Source organism: Podarcis pityusensis (genome assembly GCF_964106645.2).
Source record: "Podarcis pityusensis genome assembly, chromosome: 12".
Classification (NCBI taxonomy): Eukaryota; Metazoa; Chordata; class Lepidosauria; order Squamata; family Lacertidae; genus Podarcis; species Podarcis pityusensis.
The window spans coordinates 32883029-32906702 of NC_138037.1; the positions used below are offsets into that span (position 1 = coordinate 32883029).

Below are 23674 nucleotides of genomic sequence, written 5' to 3' on the forward strand. Positions count from 1 at the left end.
TCCCCCAATGTGTGTGAATATGGCCACACCCACCCCCCCACCCGCCCCCAATTGGGGATTTTAGCTTGTCCTTGTTCTAGTCAGGAAAGAATTCTAAAGGAATGGTTGTTTATAAATAAGCAGTTGCTTCTTTTGCAGCAGCCTCTGAAAGGAGTTCAGATGACAAACAAGATGTCAGTCAAGTTTGCCCACTATAGCATAGCTTATATATAAAACAGGATACAGTAATGATATGTGATTCAAAAACATTTGTGGGTTTCATGCCACAAATATGTATTTATTTGGGGTGAAGAGGCTTCGACCAGGAGCTCATTTATTGGGCATGATTTCAGCTGCGATGCGAAGCATGCTTCTCAGTGATAGATATGGGAACATTAGCTTTACTCTGTTCCTGAACCAAACAATCGGTGTGGCTCCAATATGTGCAGAGCTCTTCACCAGCATGAGCCGTTCCACTCTTGATTTGATCCAGACTCTTGATTTGTCTTAGCACCTCCTTGTGCGTTATGGCAAATCACTTGTGAAACGGATGTGGCCCAATTGCCTAGCTAAGGTGGGTGAGTGTGAATCCTACTGGCCAGGCCTTTGCAAACACTTAAAGGAAAAACCGTCCCAGAGCTTTCCACACTTTTTATGTTGGTGACACACTTTTTGGTCGTGTATCATTTTGTGACACAGTAGTTCAGTTTTACTAGCAAAGCAGAGGTTAAACTAACCTTTTCCCAGCCCCGGGAGGAGCACAGGGGGTGTTTGTGCGACACACCTACACACTGCAGCCAACACACTAAGGTGTCATGACAGACAGTTTGCATACAAATCTGTGAACATTTGCCAGAATCACTGGACTGAAGGTTAGATATGGATTCAAACCCATAGGCAAAACTCTTCTTGCTTTGTCATACGAATCCTGTTAGAAAGGGAGGGGACTGACTGGGAGGGAAAAACTCTAATGGAAAAAGATAATTTTTAAGGCGCCAACTCAACTGTAGAAGCTGAGTTGGACTGTGTAATACAGAGTCGTTTTTCTGGTTCCAAGAGCTGCTTTCTTCCCCACCTTTCTTCGGATGACCACCCATGGAGAGTTATTTTTGCTTTCTGCAGAAAGTCTTTAAGCAGCTCCCCTTGAAGACTAATCCCATATTAGCTGCACATGAGATTGGCAGGTTGCAATTATTAGGCCTCGCCTGCTTCCCCTGCAAAATCCAAGCTTATTATTTGCTTTTAGTCCGTTTCTATCAACAATCAAAGTTCCCTCCTTTTATTTATTTTTTACGGCAATGGGCTTACTTGTTAGAATTGATGTGGAGAGTAACAACCTGTGTCAAGATCTTGTAATGATTCCAATAGAAATGTTAGCAAAAAACATTCTGTCCTGAAATGTCAAAGAGCCCTGAAACATTATTTTCAGTTAAAAATATCTTGGGGCTTTTTTTCTTTTTTTTTGTATTTGGCAAACAGCAGGCACCTGCTTTCCCCCCCCCTTTCCTCTGCAGATATTTCTGTCTTTAATCTGCCTCTTGCAATTTCAGAAAGTGTAGCTGAAATCAGAATAAAGAGAAGGCTCTGGAAAACCAGAATGAATGTGTCAAATGCATACATACATACATACATACATACATGAGAACGAGAGAGATAATTAGTTTAATACACGTTTTGCAATGTGCTTGTGTTGCTGTGAATCAGATACAGTATATTGCAGGGCTGGGAAGGCATGCAGGTTGTTGTTGTTGTTTATTATTATTATCCTGAGAGTCACCAGCCAAAGCCAGGTGCAAAAGACATATGCTTAGAATTTAAAAAATCTGGCCCAGGGTTTTACCTTGAATACCAGAACTGAACTGATCTGATCTGTTTCTCTCCCTCCCTCATCCCCAGCTACCACACGCCCAGCTTCCTTCAGTTCAGCAGCCATACAGTCTAGGGGAGGAATCATTTGGTTGTTGCCACTGTTATACAGTTAGGAAGTGGGAGATCCTTGTTGATCCTTGCTTCAAATTGCCCAGAGATCTACTAGCAGATCCTGATCCACCCCGATGCATTGGGAATCTTGGCTCTATCACAGGCATAGGCAAACTCGGCCCTCCAGATGTTTTGGGACTACAATTCCCACCAGCCCTGACCACTGGTCCTGTTAGCTAGGGATGGTGGGAGTTGTAGTCCCAAAACATCTGGAGGGCCGAGTTTGCCTATGCCTGCTCTATCCCTTTGTGGTGTAAGACCAACTTGTCCCATCTATCGTGCCATTGGGGGTCAAGCCTCCATGTGGGATGCTGAGGAGCCGCTGAGAGACAGTGGGCATGAGAGTGGGGAGACAGCCTTTTGTCCCAAGGGCTATGGGAGGGGTCTTGTATCCTTAGCGCAGGACTGCTGCGGGACTACAACTCCCATGATCCCTGACTTGCTGGTTGATGGAAGATAGAGCCCAATAACACCTGAAAGTCTACAGATCTCCTACCTCTGCTGCAGTATAACATAGAGCATTTGATTCATTAATTGAGGACTCGGCTACATTAGCCATGTTACAACACTATAACTGCGTTATAAGCGTGCGGCACCAGATGGCACTGTAGAGCACAAAACTTTGTCTATGCGACTTTAATAGAGTATTTTTTTCTTTTGTTATAATGATTTAATTTATGACTTATAGTGGTTTTTCCCCGGGGTGTAGTAGATACAGCCTTAAAATAATATTTGGGGCTTGTTAAAGGAATAACTGTATAAATGTTGCCACATGAATTGTTTTAATAGTTGGAGAAAAATCTTCACTTTTCCATTGCTCTCTCTCCCTCCCTCCCTCCCTCCTTCACCTCTCAGAATCCGAATCTGAAGGCGAAGAAAACCAAGATGGCTGAACAAAGCACAAAACGTATTCGCTGTGGCCGGCTGCTTCTTGCGGAATTTTGTACCGTTCAAAGAGAAAGACTCTTACTCCAGTGTCATACCGAAAATTCTAGGCTAGGCTTTCCTTTTGTTTAGAAGAATAAAATGTTGGAGCCCTGAGACATTAAATGCTGAGACTCTTCCTCTGGCGCACTGTACACTATTGTAGGCAGAGGCATTCAGCAAGGAAACAACATATAGGAAAACTGAAGTAATATCCTTTAAGGACTCCTTTTTTATTAACAGTCTTCAGGTACTACATATGAACACTTCAGTGTTTCTCCATAGGGATGTTCTGTGCGTGTAGCTCAATATTTGCTTGTGTGTGATTTGACATAATCACATTTTGGGGAAATTAAATGGCTTTTAAAAATCTTGCTTTCATGTTTCTGCGCATTTTTCTTTTGCTTCAGAAGTGGGCTTGCATGTGACTAACTACTGCTAACCTTCCGCAGAAGGATTTAATAATAATTTTGCTATTTGCAAAATAGTTGCCCCAGCCACTCTGGGCAGATGTTTTAGAAGGTCCAGTCTACACTTTACCTCAGGCTTTGCCAGCCTTGTGCTCTCTGGGTATTTGGGGCTACAACTCCCATCAGCCCTAGCAAGCAGGACCAAGCTGGCTGAGGATGATGGGAGTTGTAGTCCGAAGTATCTGTGGGAAACCAGATAGGCAAAGGCTGCTCCACCTGGTGAATGTGGCAAGCTTCTTCCTTGGTGTGACTCTCTCTGCATCATCATTTTTACACCTGTGACAGACTGCTCTAGGAACATGTGGTGCTGGGTTCGAAACTCTTTGGGTCCTTGCAGGGTTTCCATGAAAAATGTGTGGCGGTTATCTGTTCCAGGAGAAATGAGAACCCTGTGGCCTTCCAAATGTTTCTGGACTACAACCCTAATAATCTGTATCCACTGGCCATGTCAGTTGGGGCTGATGGAACACAGATCCCCTAATCCTTGTTACAGCAAAGTGAAAAACAACTTTCCACATGGAAACGTTAATAGCATGTTTACCAACCCTAAAACACCTATATTAGAGTTGAGTTTGGGTTGCTTTGTTTTTAAATAAGAAATAACAACTTTGGGAATTCCCTGTCCTCTCTCATACAAGTCATCCATTGCTGTTTTTCATTCTATTATATATAGCTTAAAACCCATTTCTATTAATCCGAACCTGTAATTGGTTATAATAATCGATTAAAACAACTTTTTAGAGACTTCTGTATATGTTAAATAAATAAATTTTAAAACACTGACTGATTAATTGGCAGGGTTTTTTGTTTTTATTTAAGGACGACAATACAGTGGTACCTCTGGTTGCGAACGGGATCCGTTCCAGAGGCCCGTTCGCAACATGAAAAGAACGCAACCCGCAGCGGGGCGTCTGCGCACGCACAGGTTGTGATTCGCCACTTCTGCGTGTGCGCGTGACGTCATTTTGCGCATCTGCGCATGCGTGAGCGGCGAAACCCGGAAGTAACCCTTTCCAGTACTTCCGGGTTGCTGCGGGACGTGACCTGAAAGAACATAACATGAAGTGGACGTAACATGAGGTATGACTGTATTTTTTAATACAAGGACTTGTAAATTGGTAGCAAGCATCATCTCAAGAGGCAATTCGCTTTTCACAAGATAGGGGTGGGGAAAGCCTTTTATTAAAACAATGCTTGCTACAACACAGGAGTATTATTTAAAAACAAACTTGCATTTACCCTTGTGAAAATAAATATGAATGTAATTGATTGGTTATACAATTTATGGTTAGGGAGCTATCCTACAGCAAGATCTGCTGGACTGGATCCAGCAGATCTTCAGCTGAGCCAGGAGATTCCCAACGCAGCCAGGGTATGCCGGCTTAGCTCTGTCATCTTCACCTCATCTGGAGAGAGACCTCAGTGTAACTCCTCAATCCTGGCTCAGCCAGGACCCGGCCAGCTGAGCTGATCCCAGTGGATATTAGGCCAGCATATGCCCTGAAAAGGGGGTGCTGTGGTGGGACAGAAATCAGCCTTCCCCAACCTGGTGCCCTCCAGATGTTTTGGACTGCAATTCCCACCATCCCTTGAAGTTGATGGGAGTTGTAGTTTAAAACATCTGGAGGGCACCAGGTTGGAGGAAGGCTTTAACCATTAAAGCCCACTGCTTCTGATTCAAAGTACAGCCGTACCTTGGTTGTTGAACAGAATCCGGTCCGGGAGTCTGACTTCCGAAAACGTTCAACAACCAAGGCGCGGCTTCGAATTTGCTGCAGGAGCTTCCTGAACGCAAGTATAAGCCGCGTCGGGCGTTCAGCTTCCAAAGAACGATCCCAAACCAGAACACTCACTTCCGGGTTTGCGGCGTTCAGGAGCCAAAACGTTTGACTCCCAATGTGTTTGGCTTCCAAGGTAAGACTGTATAAGCTTTGTCATCTAAGTGGAACATAGAATAGCATAGCATGGTTTCACTGAAGTCGCAGCACCAAAAGTAGAAAGCAAAATCCTTCTAGCAGACAGCTCTTGGCCAAGTAGTAATTTAAGGTGTATTGCTTTCTGAAAGCAAAATGTAAAGGGCTTACGGTAACTATGACAACTAAATAATGAAATTGCTAATAGAACAGTGTGTGACCATATCCAGTTATGCCTGCAGGGAAATAGTGAGGAGCTGTAGAGTGCGCTTATGCAGTGATGTCACTGTGGGCAAACAGTGCTGTCTTTAAGCCACTGAAGTACAGAGAATATTGTTAAATACTTGTCAGCTCCATTAGTGGAATTTTTTTTTTAAATTTTTTTTTAAAGAGAGGTAGCCATGTTAATCTTCTGCATCAGAAACAATAGTATTTTGCAGGATCTGAAAAGCGGATAACTTTCTCATTGGGGGTGCATGTTTCTAGCCCACAATAACAGGGCCTCCTGTTGTTGTTGTTAAAATTTGTATACTGCCATATACCCATAGATTTCAGGGCAGTTCACAACATACACACACACACACACACACACACACACACATATATATATATTTGTGTGTGTGTGTGTTGCGTGTATGTTGGGGGGGAGAGAGTATATATACAATATTTATATGTATATACAAAATGTGTGTGTGTGTGTGTGTGTGTGTGTGTATATATATATATATATATATATATATATATATATATACACAGTATGTATATATACTAGATGATGTATGTACATATATTATATGTATGCATGTGTCCACACACACACACACACACTACAATATATTACATCTTGAGCATGTTGGCTGACCTTGAAGAGTACCTGTTTTTTACCTTTAGCCAGAGCAGTCTAAACGGCATCAGGAATCTGCAGTGGGGGAAGAACTATGGGCTAGACAATTTGGCTTTTGCTTTGGATAGAACTGACCTGCTGGCATCTTCTGTAAACCCATTTTTGAGAAACCAAAACATCCACCTTGCTGCCTAAGCCATTTCCCCCGCTCCTTTAAAGCCATCATTGAAATGTCAAAATAAACAATCAATTGTGAAACACAGAGTAGTGCATAGGAATCTGCTTTATACTACATCAGAATAATTGTCCAGCTAGACCAGGAGGGGGCAACCTTTTGTAGTTTGACGGCAATGGGTGGAGCCAGAGACAAGTGTTCTAGATTAACCGATCCAGGAAAAAAAAGATTTACCTGTTTCCATTTTTGTCATGTCTACCACATATTAGAATATCCAAACCTATATGGCTGTCTTCAGAAGTAAACCCTGCTGGGTTTGGTGGGGTTATTCTTTTAAAAAAGTATGCAGCAGATTTAAAATAATGTAGATACAACAGACCAATGCAGCTACTGTTCTAGAAAGTCAGTGAAAGTAATTTCTTCCTGACTTTAGTGTGCTACTCACATTTATACACAACCTTTTACATTGCAATTTGTTCTCAGGCAGCTTCTTTTCTCCAATCCATAAAATGGGAGTGGGTGGGTGTTAAAATGCCCCTTATGTAGTCTTAAATTACATAAACAGAAAAACAATGAGGAAATGAGCAGAAAGAAAGGAACTCCAGTGGCACCAAGGGCCTCAACATGGCCCTGTGGGGTGCAAGTTGCTCACCTGTGATTTAGATCAGTCTTGTCTAGGGTCTCAGGTCTGGGGATAGTCTCAGTGCTATCCGATCCTTTTAACTGGAGCAACAGGAAGTGGGCCGCATGTAAAAACGTGCAAGGTGTTACCACTGAATGGTAAAGGTAAAGGGACCCCTGACCATTAGGTCCAGTCGTGACCAACTCTGGGGTTGCGGCGCTCATCTTGCTTTATTGGCCGAGGGAGCCGGCGTACAACTTCCGGGTCATGTGGCCAGCATGACTAAGCCGCTTCTGGTGAACCAGAGCAGCGCATGGAAACGCCGTTAACCTTCCCGCCAGAACGGTTCCTATTTAATTGTAGCCCTCCCCAAAGACCTTGCTCTGTGTGTTCACGTTTGTTTCCCAGACGGTGAAATATCAATGGCTGCTCTGCACTTCAACAGTCTAGGAAACAGGGAAGGAGCATCATCATCAGAAGAGTGTAGAAAAGAGAACTCGCCTGGTGTTTCTCTTGAGGAATCAGTGGGTCCAGAGGATCCTTACATCCCTGACAAGGACAAATAGCCTTTTATGCACAAACACTTGGTGCCAAGCCATGCAATAGCGTTATTCAAACAAATATGTTTATATGGAAACAAAGGGTCTTTATTTTTTAATTTGGTTGAAACCGATCTTCTTAATAGTCATAAAAGGATACTTGCATGTTCAACTCCACTCAAAGGTTGTTAAAGCCCCCTTTGTTGACTCATGGTGCAGTCTGTAAGGAAAAAGGAAGGAATAGAAAATTATCCTGCAGAAGGGTTGCTTTGCTGGATGGATGTTATTAAATGTCTGCTTCTGTAGCAATTTCCTGAGGAGTTACTAAGGGCCAAGAGGAAATCCCTAAAGTGTCAGCATCTGGTGCTTTGTTCTCCGAGTTGTTCTTATTCATATCCCATCATTTGAACTGGGCTCTGATGCCTATATTTGATGAAAAGTACTAACTTAAACACAGATCTTGACTTAGGATGATGGTGTTGCGGAAAGAAGCGGATGCAATTTTTTTGTAAAATCGACATGACTTCAGAGAGTTGGCTTCTTCCTCACATTTCTAACATTTCCTCAACAAAGGTCTCAATTTGTGAACTGTATTTGCTTCCTTGTTGGAAGATGGGAGACTAGACCACTCCTCCAGACCAGGCAACCTATTCATTGAATAATTGTCGAAATCTGTTTGCAAAAAGCTCGTGAAATTGTTAGATTCTATCTGGTTTTCACTGAGCGTTTGTTCTGAGTTGTTTGTAGGGAGGTTATATGGCAATGAGCATTCATCCTGATTTACTTATAGGGTGTTTATATATCTTCCTATTAATCATTTGTTTATTTCACACTTTTCAATGCATTTCCCCATCACTTTCCTAACTGCAAACAGTCCACTTCCCTTTTAAAGTGAATTTGTTGTGCTAGGGCACTTTAACCTAAATTTCCCAGTATGTGCTAGAATCCCTCCCACAAAACACTGACAGCCATGGGGTTTTATAAAGTGTAAGACAGACTAAAGGAGCTTTTATTCATCATGTTTGGTTACAAATTAGCTATGCTGATACCATCACTGAACCCTACCATGGTTAGGAATGATACATGGGTTGTTTGGGGCATGCATGCCTGAACCAGATATCTAAAGGGCTCTTATGGCTGGCCCTACCATGAGACATGATAAGATAGCTGCTTCAGGTGGCAAAATTTGGGTGTCATGGAGATTGGCAATAGTTCTAACCTACTGAGCACATACTATCTGTGCAAACTTAACTGAAATGAACATGAGCCACACAAGATCAGCCCTTAGGCAGCTCCCATACGCAGACCTGGGGTAGCAGAGTGTACACTCTGTATGTATGAAATATTCATCTCCGTCATGAACAGAGTGAGTTGCCTGAGGTGAGCCTGTTTCTCAGCCTCTGACCCCTATCTACAACATGGGGATAAGAATACTGACTTCCCTTACAGTGGGGCGGGGAACCTGTGGTCTTCTAAATGTTGTTGGACCCATCAGCCCCAGTCAACACACAAAAATAATGGATGAGGAAAATGGAAGAGGCAGGCACACAACTCCTATGATTACTAAGATGTCATGGTGTGTTAAGCTGCATTTCATTTTAACATAATAATCTCTGCTAGAGTTTTGCTGTTGAGGAGGAAGCATGGGCTATTTATTTAAATAGGGTAGATGAGCATTGGATGAACATCTTCACAGGCATAAGCCTTAGCCCAGATCTTTTAGCTGCAGCTTGATTCTGATCTGCCGATAAATGAAGTTTGTGGTTTCTTTGGACTTGCTTTGCTCCTAATCTAATGCAAATCAGTCAGAATAAAAATTGCACTGAAGCCTTTGGTGAAAAAAAGAACAAGTCTGGGTTCTATTTAGTCTGAAGTGTCATTAATTGCAAAGCAACTGATCCTACATATTATCTAAACCCTGCACTTGGAAACAGCAACTTTGTGAAACCTGCTTGTTTATTTATTTGCATGGGAAAGTCTTTCCCTTGCTGGAAGCTAGTCAGGCAGTATTCGAGACATACAGTAGACTCTTTGTGCCCTCTAGTGTGACCTACTGGGTGTTGCATGCAGATTCCATTTATATTTCAAGTTATCTGAACCTAAAAACATCACAGTTGTCATTCAGTGGTTGGGCTCTCACTATCAAGTTAAAATGAAGTCAGATATTTATTTATTCTTCTCTTAATTATCTACTACATTTATGTGCTGCTTTTCATCCAAGGCATTCAATTTGGTCGGCGTTTCATTAAAATGCTTTCCTCTTAACCAGTGCTATTTCTCTGGAAAAAGAGGGGCCGGAACTCCCCACGAACACCTCCCTCTTTCTCTTAGAATGGCAATGGCACCCACCTGAGAGGTGCCAGAACTGAGTTCCTGTGAGTTGCCCTTGGGGGGAAAGCCCTGCTCTTAACAATCTGTGGGGGTAATCCTATGGCAAGCCCTGCTGGGATGAGAAGTTTAGAATAAGGACGTAAAGAAGACAAGCCTTTCAGATGCTTGTGGAAAACCCACAAACAGGACAGCCAGTGTAAATCCCTCAGAAGGGACAGTCCTAGGGTGGGGTCTTAAACCCATTTAGTTTGGATACATGACACAGCAATCCAGCACAGAACACTCCTGTAAAGGCTCCCCCCCCCCCCCGCCAGGGTTAGGCGGAGCAGCAGCAACAGCCAATCAGGGGCGGAACAGGGTAGGGGTGGACCGCACCAGATGTCATCATGGAGGGGGGTAACATTTGGTGTGCCGCCAGCCCATGACTCCCACCTACCCTGGGCCGTCAGGGGAAGGGGGTGAGTTCTGCTGCTCTGCCGGTGGCCTTCCCCCTTCGTTTTGACAGTCCCGTACTCCCAGGCTGCTGCAGTGGGCATGCAGGCAGACAGGGAGATGACAGGAAGGAGGCTGGCAAGCAAACAAGCAGAGGGTGAAGGGGAGGGGAGAAGCAGAAGCTCCCTCAAGTCAGGACCCAAACCCTGTCATCCCCCAAAAAGCTCAAAAACTTTGGCCAACCCTCCCCTAAAAATAGCTCAACAACGTCGGCCAACATTTTCTATTACTGGGGAATGATCAGGAGCTCACCAAGTTAGTGGCTAAATATCTCTCTTTTTTATATATATTTTTTGGCCATCGAAATACACTGCAGACATCTGATCTCCCTGGAGACCAAGAGATATGACGATAGACTGTTCTGCCTCCTTTCTTTTAGCAAATGTTTTGTGCCACTGGGGAAGTGGTAATTCTGTATTGATTTGTTTTAGATGTTGTATGTGATGCCAATAAAGGTTTTATGATATGACACGAACTTTGGCCAACCCTCCCCTAAAAAAAGCTCAAGAACTTTGGTCAATCCTTCCCTAAAAGAAGTTCAACAACTCCTGGCAATGACAATGGGGAGATCACAGCCAGTATTTTTATACTGTAAGTAGAGGGCAGTCTCTTGGGAGTCCAACTAGATCTCAATGTGTGTGTTAGGGGGGTGACAAGAAATTTTCCGCACCGGGTACCACCTGGCCCTGCTATGCCACTGCAGCCAAGCTGCCAAATGGAGATTTGATCTGGCGTAACTTTACCATGGCTTAATTTCACTTGCTTGCTTTTCACTTGTGTCTAGGGTTGCTCTTTAAGCAGCATCAGACAAAAAAGAAAATGGAAGAGGGGAGAGAAATATAAAGCAACTCCGATAATCTTGAATATCCTTTAATTCTGTTCAATAACGATGGTACGCAACAACCAGGATGTAAGGGTGTTATGAGAGGGGTAAAGCCAAAACAGTACTTGGTTCCAGCTATGATTCTATGTGTGCTTCCAAAATTAATGTGACAATAAATTAACAGGTCTCCATCCCAAGTAAATTCAGACTTGTGGGTTACTGTGCCAAAAAAAAAGTCTGGGAACCACTACTGAAACAGATGAGAATGGGGGGGGGGGGATGGAAGTGAAGAGAGCAGAGTTCAAATCTTTTGTTTAGCCACGAAGCCCACTGGATGGCTTTGGGCCAGTTAATTCTCTCTCAGCCTGCGCTACCTCACAGGGTCGTTGTAAAGATAAAAGAAAGCAGGAGGGGAGAACTTTTAGGCCATGCCAAGCTGCTTGATGGGTTAAAATAGGATTATTTCACACTCTTCTGGTTCTTTTAGGCAGCTACGTTTCTTGGAGCAGGAGCAGAGATATGAGTGGCTATGTGCTTTTGAAACCATATGGCAGAACAGCAGGAGGCCTTCTGGGCTGCTAAATGCTTCTCCAGCTCCTTCGAGCTCATTAAGCAGACCTTCATTTTCAACTGGTGATGTTTTATTTAACAGTGAGCGGGTCTCGTTTTTTCCGCTTTCCCATCAGCTGCTGCCATATTGCTGGGTGATGTCAGCCTGTCACCAACCAGAGAGGCTCAGATTGGGAAGTCAGGTCGCAATCTGCCTTATCTGGTGCTGTGCTGGGGGATTTGTCACCTGCAAGGCGAGCTGCGACAGTTCGCTTCCAGCTGAATAGGCTCCCTGGTATTGACAAGCTGACAGGAGATTAGCCTAGTGTTAAAAATAATAGGTACAAAAATAAGAAAATGAGACTCGCCAGGGATGGGGTTGAAATCTGATTTTGTTTGCAACTGATACTTGACTGAAGCGCAATTGTGCTTCAAAATTTGCACTTCTCAGAATGTTGCAGTGCAGTTCTCCAGCCAAATAACACGTGCAAAAATGGATGTATTAGGGGAAAGCGTGCCTAAAAATGCATATATTAGTGAAACAAACACACAAAAAGGCATTATATTAGGGGGAAATGCTAACCAGAAATTGTGTATATTTGTCAAAATGCGTGCCAAAAGTGGGAGAAATTTGTACTAAGATGCTGGTAAATTTTACAGTGATGTAAAATTTTAATTTCTCCTTGCTACAGAAATGAGGAGCCATGAATTTAAGATGGGGAAAAATGAGATGCTGAACTGACAGATTCGTTCATCCCTATACTGACCTTAAAACTCTGGCAATACTCATATATACACAATCTTCACCCCCTAAATATGTAAAAGCCCCACGCTGCAGTCACGTCAACCTTTTGTATTAGGTTCCACTTCAAAAGTCACCATAAAGCCAGCAAACCAAAGCTCTGCACCAGGTTGGACAATGAGCAAATGCCAGACCAGCTCCAGGTTTGAAGAGGCCTTAGCACATATTTCATGGGCCACGTTGGGTTGCCTTCTGTTGGGTTACACAGCTGCCTAGCGAGAGAAGGTAAGGTAAACTGTACAAGAAATCCACACAACTGAAAACCATCAAAAATAGCAGGGTCCCAAATGGTTATAGGATGGATGAATCCCTTTCAATCATGGTCAACTGCCCTGCCCATGGAAAGAAAAAGAGAAAGTCTGCTACATGGCCTTGTGTTGCTGGAGGGGAAAAATATACAGAAATGAGAACATTAAAGGTTGAAATGTGGGTGAGCAAGGTTGAGCAAGTGAAGGTTGGAATGCGAAGGTTGTCACTGCAAGAGAAGGATGGAAAAACAGGTATGCAGGAGCTATTGCTAGAACTAGAGCTATTGCTAGGACAAAGGAAGGAAGGAAAGATAAAAAAGCTGCTACACCTCATGATTATAGTGGAAGGAAGCACAGCCATAAAAGGCCTAACTGCCCCTTTGCTTGGAAGTGTATAAAAGCGTGTGCTGTTCTCATATTTGCTGTGCCACCCTTCAACTACTTGCTGGCTACTACGTTGTGTTTAAGAAAACAGACCTTCCAAGTGTCCCTATTTTCCAGCGACAGTCCAGGATTTACAGAAGCTGTCAGGTATCTGAATTGATCCCAGAAGGTCCAAATTCCTTAGTATGCCCCTATTTTCACACACACACACATTTATGCATTTTACATATCTTAGTACAACAATTATACAATTGTCATCGTTTATCTTACACTCTTTAGCTCCCACACACATCCCTCTGTGGGGGTCTTGTTTACCGTAGTCCTTGTTGAGCTGTATCACCTTAATTACCACCCCTCTTCTGCTTATTTTTAACTGCTGCTCATATATCTAACCCCACTTACCTGATTTGTTATGTTTCTTTAAATATTCGCCAAAGTATTCCCACTCTTCTTTTATATCCAACTCATCTCCATTTCTTATCTTTGCAGTCAACATTGCTAGCTCAGCGCATTCTATTAGCTTATTCTGCCAGTCTCCTTTTGTGGGACTATTTTTGTCCTTCCACCTTTGGGCATAAATTATTCTGGCTGCTGTTACTGTGTAGAGGAAAAGAATAAGCACTTTCTTGGGTATTTCACCCTCTACTATACGTCCCTATTTTCATCGGAGAAACGTTGGAGCATATGGAGTTATGTGAACCCCAAACCAAGAAGTAACTATACAACCTTTAAAAGACATCTGAAGGCAGCCCTGTATTGGGAAGTTTTTAAAATGTTTTATTATGTTTTTATATATGTTAGATGTTGTCCAGAGTGCCCGGGGCAACCCAGTCAGATGGGTGGGGTATTATTTATTATTATTATTATTATTATTATTATTTAGAATGTCCCTATTTTTATTGGAAAAATGTTGGAGGGTATGCAAAAATGTCCTGTTTGACTGACAACTGGATCTCATGGGCTGTCCAGGCAGAACCCACAGGTTATTGAGTCCTGAACCCCAATACCCTAACAGCACCACTCGTCTGTTCAATTCACTCACGGATAGCCAGAGAAGCCATGGGGGTCACCAGGGGAAAGTTGCTGCCCTTTCCCATGGAAGCGATGATTCCCGCTGCTTAGATATATTGTCCACTTGCCAGCGATGCCATTGAAAGACAACAAAGGGGCCTGAAAGAAACAAGGACTGTGCGTGAGACGGAGCAGGGATAAAGGAGGCTCAAAACAAAGCAAGCAAGAAGAATACAGACACTGCAAGTCTGCTTGCAGCAGCAATATTACGCGAGTGCAAAAGAACTGTGCTATGCTATGCATAAAATATCAGCCTTGGGAAGAAGACACTATAGCTATAGCACTACCTGTCTTAGAATATTTGCACCATAGGCTTTGCATCACTTTTGCGGGTGTGCAAAAATATTATGTGCAGCTACATGTATATTCAGTGGGGTTGGGTGAACCATGTTTATCTTGTCCATTTGTCTGTTGCTTGCTGTCCATCAACATGTTAAGTTGCGTGCCAAAAGCTGAATCTTGCACACATACACACATGTGGCTTTTGATAACAATCACTGATTTTGCACTGCAATCCTACCTATTTCTGCTCAGAATTAAGCTCCACTGAGTTCAATGGGAGTTACTTCCAGGTAAATAAGTGTGTAAGGCTGGGTTTCATGAAGGAAGGGTTAGCATTTCCCCAGCAACTTGTTTGAGTCTTGGGGGAAAATGTGACTTCTCTCTATCAGATTAAACAAACTGGGTAAAATATATTTGGACTCACAGTACAAAGTTCACCTCCAGCTGTGATTACTTCGCTTCCTAAACTTTGCAGTCTGCAGAGTGAAACTGTCCTCACACACAAAAAAGTTATTTGTGCCTTTGAAAATGTGATGCTGCAAATGTTATTTTTGGTTGCTTGCTTCTAAGTATCCCCAATTCTTGCTTGCTTCCCCAGCCCCACTCCAGGTGAGAAAAAGACTGCCAGTCAGTTGGGGGAGGGGATCCCCTCTTAATAATGCATGATGGAAAGGGACCAGGACAGTGGAAGGCGATGCTGAAAAATTCAGAGCTATGACAAAGGGAACATGACTCTGGTTATTTGATCTCTGCATTTTTGCTGGCTCCACCAAATCATGTGCTTGTGTAAAGTATCGGAGTTGCAGGAAAGGCTATGAAGTTGTGTCAATATGTCTAGACAGCAGATCTTTTTTTGTAAACTACCTTAAAACTCAAATTTGCACGTCCTTACGGATAAAAGATTTAGCACTGCAGTCCCATTTCAGAAAATGCATGGATCCCAGTGAACAGCTTCATGCTTACAGGATGGCAGTTCCTTGCATGCATTCCTACATTGTTTTATTGCACTCAGAATAAGGGACCAGTTAAAAAAAGAGAGAGCATCTCACATGCATAAATCAGTGCAGAATGTCACATCAAAGAGGCACACCAGGAGCCCAATGTGGATCAGGTGCACAACTGGCTCTCAACAAGAGGAATAATAGAATAACAGAATTGTAGAGTTGAAATGGAAGCTGAGGGTCATCTAGTCCAACGCCCTGCAATGCAGGAATCTCATCTAGGTCATATATGATCTAACTCCTGTCTTCCACTGCCTCCCGCAGTTTGGTCTGACCAAACTGCGGGAGGCAGTGGAAGACAGGAGTGACTGGCGTGCTCTGGTCCATGGGGTCACGAAGAGTCGGACACGACTAAAGAACAACTGCTTAGAAACCTCCAAGGAAGGAGAGTCCACCACCTCTTGTCACAGCAGCTGTCACTGTCAGAAAAGTTCTTCCCAATGTTTAGTCAGAATCTCCTCTCTGGTTACTTGGTTCAAGTCCTACCCTCCAGAGCAGGAGAAAACAAGCTTGCTCCATCTTCCAACGTGACAGCCTTTTAGATATTTGAAGACAGCTTTGTGACGGACAGCAGAGTCTGGTGATGCAGTTCCTCTGAAATTCCACCAGTGTGCTAGAGCCTCTCACGGACTGGCTACAGAGTCAGTTTGGGGGGGAAGAATAAAAGGAGCAGTTTCTGAGGGAGAAGATTAGACAGGGGTTTGGTTTTGAGAAGGGGCAAAGGTTCAGGTTAAGAAATATGGTTTGATTGGAGTTGGGAATTAGGGAATGAGATAAGGAGAACTGGTTCTGAGTGAAGTTCAACTTACACACTGAGGAGACTATCCATAGCGAGAGGACAGAGCGTTGCAGCTTGGATAGGGAGACCTGGTTGAGGGTCTGGGAAAGGTATAGAGACAAGAGTGTCCTGGGAAGGCTGTGAGTGAACCAGGAAAGGTAGATCTTGTGCAGGCTACCTGGGTGCCAGTATAGCCAGGAGGGAAGAGTTTTTCTAGGTACTGAAGATTCCTAGCCCAAGGGATGAGGTGATCCCCTGGGTCTGAGAATACCTCAGGTGTAGGATTGTTAAAAGAGTGGGTAACAGAGGAGAAGTGAACCAAAGTATTAAGCTATAAAGGAAGCGGGATGGTGTCAAAAGTATTTAATTGTAATATCTAAGTGACAGAAATGGAGTCAAGCATTTTACCAACTATTCTAGAAACCTGGATATTTACCACCTGAAGTGTTAACACCTGATTTTTTTGTAACTGAAGTTTACAAAGAGTTGTTCCTATAGTATTGTGTTTAAGACTGAGTCATCTCATAGTTACTTAAAGTAAATAAGTTAACGTCTGCCTGAAAGAATGCATATCTTGACTCACTTCATTTAATAAACTTCTTTTTGTTTAATAAAGCTTTTCTTTAGAGTCTAAATCATTAAGCTTTCCCTCACACAATTCCCCCACTAGATAATCTGTGGTAAATTGTAGAAATGTGTTTAATTGGTATACTGTAAGGTGGGTGCACTATATTTAATTGAGGGCAGTTAGTGGATCTGCCACGTTATTAATTGGTGGTAATAAGTGGTGCTACCATATCTCCCCTCAGTCTCCTCTTTTCCAAACTAAACACACCCAGCTCCTTCAACTGTTCCTCATCAGGCTTAGTTTCCAGACCCTCGATCATCTTGGCTGGCCTACTCTGCACACACTCCAGCTTGTCAACATCCTTTTTAAATTGTGGTACTCAGAACTGGAAACAGTATTCCAGATGTGGTCTGACCAAGGCAGAATAGAGTGGTACTATGACTTCCCTTGATCTGGACACTATACTTTTGTTGATGTAGCCTAGAATAGCATTAGCTTTTTCTTTCTTTCTTTTTTTGCTGCTGCTGCATCACACTGTTGACTCATGTGAAGCTTGTGGTCCACCAAGACCCCTAGATCCTTTTCACATGTACTATATTAGTAAGCCAGGTATCCCTGGCTTTTGTCCTTTCACCCACATACATGTTTCATCCATAATGCTTCTCAAACCAGTTCGAATATGTTCTATCCTTTGCAGCTGGGCAGCCTACTTGCATCTTTCTACCTATTGCATTTTCCCTCCTTTTGACTTTGCTGCATGAAATGTGACTTGTGCATGACGTAGCATCTGTGCCAACTTGCTCTTTAAACTGTGGACTTGCCACTCCAAATATTGACACAGGCCTTTATCTTTTCACCCTAGCTAGCTGGGCGATTCACTGAAATAAAACGCCTCAAGTGTGCAGATACTCATGACCGTTCATGTTATATTGACCAGCTGCATAATGGAGTACAGAGTTCATAAAGGTTGTCAAATACATGGCAGAAGTGGAACTCTGGGAGTTAGTTAATATAGAGACTGAAAGCCCAGTAGTGCTCACTGTGGCCATATGCATAATATACATTTATAGTGCTATGACACCAAACAGTTACGGCTTCCCTCAAAGAATTCTGGGAGCTGTACTTTGTTAAGGGTGCTGTTGTAGCTAAGATAACCTGAGACAGGTGGTTACAAAGATTTAAATCCTAAACACCATTACTAGAGTGTAGACTGCATTGAGCACAGTGGGACTTACTTCTGAGTAAACACACATATTTCCCCTACATTATAAGCTGCCTGATTGTAATCAAACTTCTAAGTCTAAGAGGTTTACCACCCCCACCCCCAAAAACCCATAGCATTGCACCATAACCAAAATTTTATTCTGATGATGTTGATGCTGCCTTCAGTCTCAGGGTGGCAAGGAACCTGGCATATAAAAAAATAAGAACAGTTTCAAAATACGATTCAACCTCCAACATACTTTAAACAGTGGTCCAGATAACTATTGGGATGCACCTATTCCTTCTGAAAGAACACAGAGACCCATACGATTTCCTGAAGGCTGATTGACTGATTGATTGATTAGATTGATTGATTGTGAAATATACTCAGAGTCGCAAAGTGATTTCATGCTCTTTATTCAGCTCATAGTGGTGAGGAGGAATGAATAATTGTCCCCTCACAGTATCTGCTTTATATACATTATTTACACAATGGGCTGCACATGATTGGCTAATTCTGGAATTCTACTGTAAGCCAATCAGGTTGTGGATTCACTTCTATCTGGAGCAGGATTGGGTGGTTCCTGCCAACCAATCATACTGCTGCACTCTGAATCCTATTGTTCTAGGACCAATCAGACTGCTGCCTTTTGGATCCTATTGTTCTAGGACCAATCAGACTGCTACAGTTTGGATCCTATTCAACTCAGTACATAACACCCCTCCCCTCTAAGTTCCAGTCCTGCCCGGGAGGTCGCATTCATAGTCCTCAAGGTATGCCGGCGGCCTACGTGTGCGTTGTGGCCTGGGGTGTTCCCTGGTCCGGGCTCCGGGTTCTGGCTCGTGTTCCAAGGATGCTGGCTGTGATGCGGCTGTTTGGTCTGGTGCAACCGGCTCGCTCAGTCGTGGTTCTGGTTCCGGTGTCCTTTCGGCCTCACGGGTCCTCTCTGTATTTACTGATTCTGCCTCTCCTGCTGGCCCCTCCTGCTCTATGGGCCTCACTGCCCCGCTGTTCCCTTGGGACTCCTCTGACCTGTCCTCCTCCTGGTTTTCTCCCGGGAATCGTCGCCGTATCTGGTCGCAGTGGCGGCGCCAGCATTGCCCCCCATCCGTTAGCACCTCGTACGACACGGGGCCAGTGACCCTGGTGATTGTGGCGGGTACCCATGCTGGGCCTGCCCCAAAATTCTTTGCGTACACTGGGTCCTGGGCCTCGAAGGTCCGGGGGTTCCTGCCTTCCCCCACCACTACCTCATCCTGAGCTCTATCGGGGTGAAGGCGGTCCAATCTGATTGCAAGGCGCCGACCCATTAGTAGTTCAGCGGGGCTCCGGCCAGTCGTTGAGCTGGGGGTGCTGTGCTGTGCTAGAAGGAATGTGGCAAGGCGGTACTCCCAGTCCCCTTGCGTCATGCGGCGAAGGGTGTCCTTGGTGGTCCGCACCATGCGTTCTGCTTGGCCATTGGTGGCAGGGTGGAACGGCGCCGAACGGATGTGGCGGATGGCGTTCTGCGCTGTGAAGGTTTGGAATTCTCCTGACGTAAATGCAGTCCCGTTGTCTGAGACGAGAGTGTCAGGGAGCCCGTGGGTTGCAAACAGCCTGCGTAGTACCCGGATGGCTGCGGACGTGGAAGTGGACGGTACCAGTGCGACTTCCAGCCATTTGGTGTAGGAGTCCACCACTATGAAGAATGTTTTCCCCTGAAAGGGGCCAGCGAAATCCACATGCAGGCGTGACCATGGTGCTCGGGCGGACTCCCAGGACTGGACTGGGGCCCTTGGGGGATCTGGGCGGGATTCTTGGCAGGCCTGGCAGTGTTTGACCCAGGCCTCTATCTCTCCATCGATCCCCGGCCACCACACATAACTCCTGGCAAGGGCCTTCATTCTTACTACCCCTGGATGTGTCTCGTGTAGGGCTGTGAGGACCCTTTTGCAGAGGGGCTGGGGAACAACGACTCTGCTTCCCCATAACAGGCACCCCTTGTGGGCCGACAGTTCATGTTTGCGGGTTGTGTAGCCGGCGAATTCTGGCCCGGGGCTGCTGCTGGGCCATCCCCTCCACACCCAGTCCAGGACCCGGGAGATGACCCTATCTTTCTTGGAATGGTGTGCAACTTCTTGTGCCTGAATGGGGCGGTCGGGAAGCAGCTCCAGGCTCATAACCTCTTGTGCAGGTGCTGGGTCAGGGCCTGTTTCCGGTAGTGGTAGCCTGCTGAGGGCGTCCGCATGGCCCATCGCCTTCCCAGGTCGGTGAATCAGTGCATACTGGTAGCTGGCAAGGAAAATTGACCACCTGAGGACGCGAGGAGACAGCACTTGGGGGGTCTGCTTTTCGGGGGCAAACAAGCCAAGCAACGGCTTGTGGTCAGTCACCACGGTGAAGGGCCGCCCGTACAAGAAATCATGGAATTTTTTTACTCCCTTTACGATTGCCAGACCCTCCTTGTCGATTTGCGAGTAGTTCCGCTCGGTTGTGTTGAGTGTCTGGGAAAAGTACGCCACCGGTACCTCTCTTCCATCCGGGAGTTGGTGCCCCAGGACAGCTCCAATGCCATAGGGTGAGGCGTCGCATGCTAGCACCACCGGCAGCCTCTCGTCGAAGTGTGCCAAGACCGAGTTTGAGACAAGCAAGTCCTTGACTGCCTGGAATGCGGCCTCCTGGCGCTGGCCCCACACCCAAGGGGCCCGCTTGTCCAGGAGTCTGTGTAGGGGCTCCGCTACCGCCGCCTTGTGGGGAAGGAAGGAATGGTAAAAGTTCAATAGTCCCAAGAAGGCCTGAAGTTCAGTCTTGCTCTTGGGCGCTGGGGCATCACAAATGGCCCGTACCTTGTCCCCAGTCGGGTGGACCCCTTCTGCGTCCACCATAAATCCCAGAAAGTCCACCTGAGGCACTCCTAGTAGACATTTTTCCCGCTTCACATTGAGACCCGCCGTCTGGAAACGGTGCAGAACGGTGCGGAGGCGGTCCTCAAACTCCTCTGGTGTGGGGCCGGCAATCAACACATCATCGAAGAAGGGGGTGACGCCAGGAATCCCTTTAAGGAGAGAGTCCATTATATTCTGGAATATGCCTGGTGCCACGCTGACACCGAATTGCAGCCGCTTTACCCTGAACGCTCCTCTGTGCGTCACAATCGTCTGTGCCTCTGCTGTGGCCTCATCTACTGGCAGCTGTTGATATGCTTGGGCCAAGTCCAGCTTGCCAAAAATTTTCGACCCAGCCAGGGTGGCAAGGACATGGCTGACCACTGGCACTGGGTATGCGTGGGCCGTGAGGGCCTTGTTTATGGTACATTTGTAGTCTGCGCAGATGCGGACCGAACCATTAGGCTTGACGGGTGTGACGATTGGGGTTTCCCAGGGAGCATTAGGCACCGGCTCCAGCACTCCTTGCTCTACGAGTCGGTCCAATTCCTCGTCTATACGGGGTTTCAAGGCGAACGGGACCCGGCGGGCCTTGAGCCTGACCGGTCGTACTGCGGGGTCAAGCTGTAGCGCAATGGGGGGGCCCGTATACTGTCCCAATTTCCCATCGAAAACCCCTGGAAATTCCTTGCATATGGCGTCCACGTCCACTTGTAAGCTAGTGTGGTTCACCCCGGTGACAGCTAGCCCCAGTGGTCCAAACCATGCCAATCCCAGTAAGCTAATGTAGGGGCCCTTGACCACAAGCAAGTCCAGTTGCCGCGTCCGCCCTCGGTATTGCACCCTGAAGGTCCCCACCCCCATTGTGGGGACCTTACGTTTCTGGAAGTCCCGGAGGGTGAATGGGGCCGGCCTGAGTTTGGGACCCCCAGTGGGACACAGTTTCCTTAAGGTCCTTGCCGAGATTATGGATAGAGTTGAACCCGTGTCAAGCTCCATGCGGCATGGGGCCCCCTCTATCTGTACCTCTACATAAATTTTCTCTACGTTGGGGTGGGGCAACTGGTATACCTGGAAGTCCGTGAGCTCCGTCGAGTTGCCTTGGTGCGTTGGGCCCCGGGACCTGGGGCTCTTGGATTGGTCATCTGATGCCGGGTGTCGGGTGGGCCGAGCCCGACACACCCGGGCGATGTGTCCCGATTTTCTGCACTGCCTGCACTCTGCGTTGTGGAAACGGCAGGTCCTCCTCTCGTGACTCTCCCCGCAGCTTGCGCAGTTCCCTCCTTCTCGTCGAGGCAGCTGTGGTCTGTGCGCTGCTTGAGTGCGCTGCTGTACTCGGTGCACCTCCTCCCTGTCGGATCCTGAGTCGTCGGTGAGGTCTTCATGGTGGACCCTCGGTTGGGATGGCAGGCTCGGCCGTGCCTCTTGGGTCGACCTCTCGGCAGCTTCTGTTGCCAGGGCCTCCTCCAGAGCGACCTGGAACGTTAGGTCCTTCTTAGCGTAGAGGCGTCGTTGCAGCTTCTCATCCTTCAGGCCACCGACGAGGCGGTCACGAAGCATGTTCTCCAGCTCTGAGAAGTTGCAGAACCGGGCGGCTTGGCGGAGAGAGGTCACAAACCCAGTTATGGTTTCCCCAGGGGCTTGCCGCTTTGCGTAGAAGGCATTTCGACGAGCCACCACTGAGGGCTGCGGCGAAAAGTGCCCCTTCAGCTGTTCCATTATTGTTTTGTATGGAACAGTAGCGACGTCTTCAGGCGCAAGGAGAGCCCGGGCGATTTCAAACGTCTCCTCTCCGCAGACGCTGAAGAATATCGCCCTCTTCTTGGCGTCTTCTTCGTCGGTGACCCCTTTGGCTTCTAGGAGGAAGGTGAAACGGGAGGCGTACGCTTCCCAGTCTCCAGATGCTGGGTTGAATGGCGAGAAGCTGCTGTTGGCTGCCATTCTGAGTTCCTTGTGCCCCGGAGCTGAAGCCTGGAAACACGGTGCGAGGCAGCGGTGCGGCAGTTGGCGGTGCTGCGGTGCTGTGTGTGGCAGTCAGCTCAGCGGGATCCCACCTTCGTCGCCAGTGAAATATACTCAGAGTCGCAAAGTGATTTCATGCTCTTTATTCAGCTCATAGTGGTGAGGAGGAATGAATAATTGTCCCCTCACAGTATCTGCTTTATATACATTATTTACACAATGGGCTGCACATGATTGGCTAATTCTGGAATTCTACTGTAAGCCAATCAGGTTGTGGATTCACTTCTATCTGGAGCAGGATTGGGTGGTTCCTGCCAACCAATCATACTGCTGCACTCTGAATCCTATTGTTCTAGGACCAATCAGACTGCTGCCTTTTGGATCCTATTGTTCTAGGACCAATCAGACTGCTACAGTTTGGATCCTATTCAACTCAGTACATAACAGATTGATTAGATTGATTAGAACCGATGGTAGGCAACTGACTGGAGTAGCCAACCTGGTGCCCTCCAGATGTTATAGGATTCCACTTCCCATCCCCACTGACTATTGGACCTGGAGCCCACCACCACGTGGAGGGTACCACATTGGCTACCCACCGTGGTCGATCACTGAAAACCCACGAACCCGCAGAAAATGGCGCAAAGCGCTTTTTGACGCCGGTGCTCTTAGCTGCTCCCTCCTCTCCTGGAGCAACCAGAAATGGGCGTGCGCCTGTTTGGCTTTCGGGGCGCCTCTGGCTCTGCCATTTCCTCGCGCGCAGCCACGATCGAGGCGCCCCTCCCTTCCCGGATCTCGGCCCCCGCCGGGTCAGCGGGCCGGGCGCCTATTTGCATATTTTTACCTTTGTCTCCTCCGGCCAGCCAATG

The 23674-nt window shown here is 46.1% G+C and overlaps 1 protein-coding gene and 1 long non-coding RNA gene across 5 annotated transcripts in view; one reads left to right on the top strand and one right to left on the bottom strand.

Annotated features, from left to right (window-relative positions):
* BZW2 (basic leucine zipper and W2 domains 2) overlaps positions 1–3257 on the top strand; it is a 47036-nt gene extending 43779 nt beyond the window's left edge. For both annotated transcript variants that reach the window (XM_080974953.1, XM_080974954.1), the window contains exon 12: positions 2815–3257. In XM_080974953.1, the coding sequence (XP_080831079.1) occupies positions 2815–2852 (38 nt within the window). In that variant the 3' untranslated portion in view covers positions 2853–3257. The remainder of the gene's footprint in view (positions 1–2814) is intronic.
* Positions 47–23641, bottom strand: LOC308459571. 3 transcript variants are annotated; one of them, XR_013978167.1, is made up of 5 exons: positions 23405–23641; positions 14118–14245; positions 7607–7666; positions 2642–2678; positions 47–1538 (listed from the first exon to the last, which is right to left on the bottom strand). It is a non-coding gene; the product is annotated as an uncharacterized lncRNA (long non-coding RNA). The 3 variants fall into 3 exon arrangements; XR_013978168.1 differs by lacking the exons at positions 47–1538; positions 2642–2678 and having other exon boundaries at positions 7301–7666; XR_013978169.1 differs by lacking the exons at positions 47–1538; positions 2642–2678; positions 7607–7666 and adding an exon at positions 11083–12655.
* Between the last annotated feature and the right edge of the window lie 33 nt (positions 23642–23674).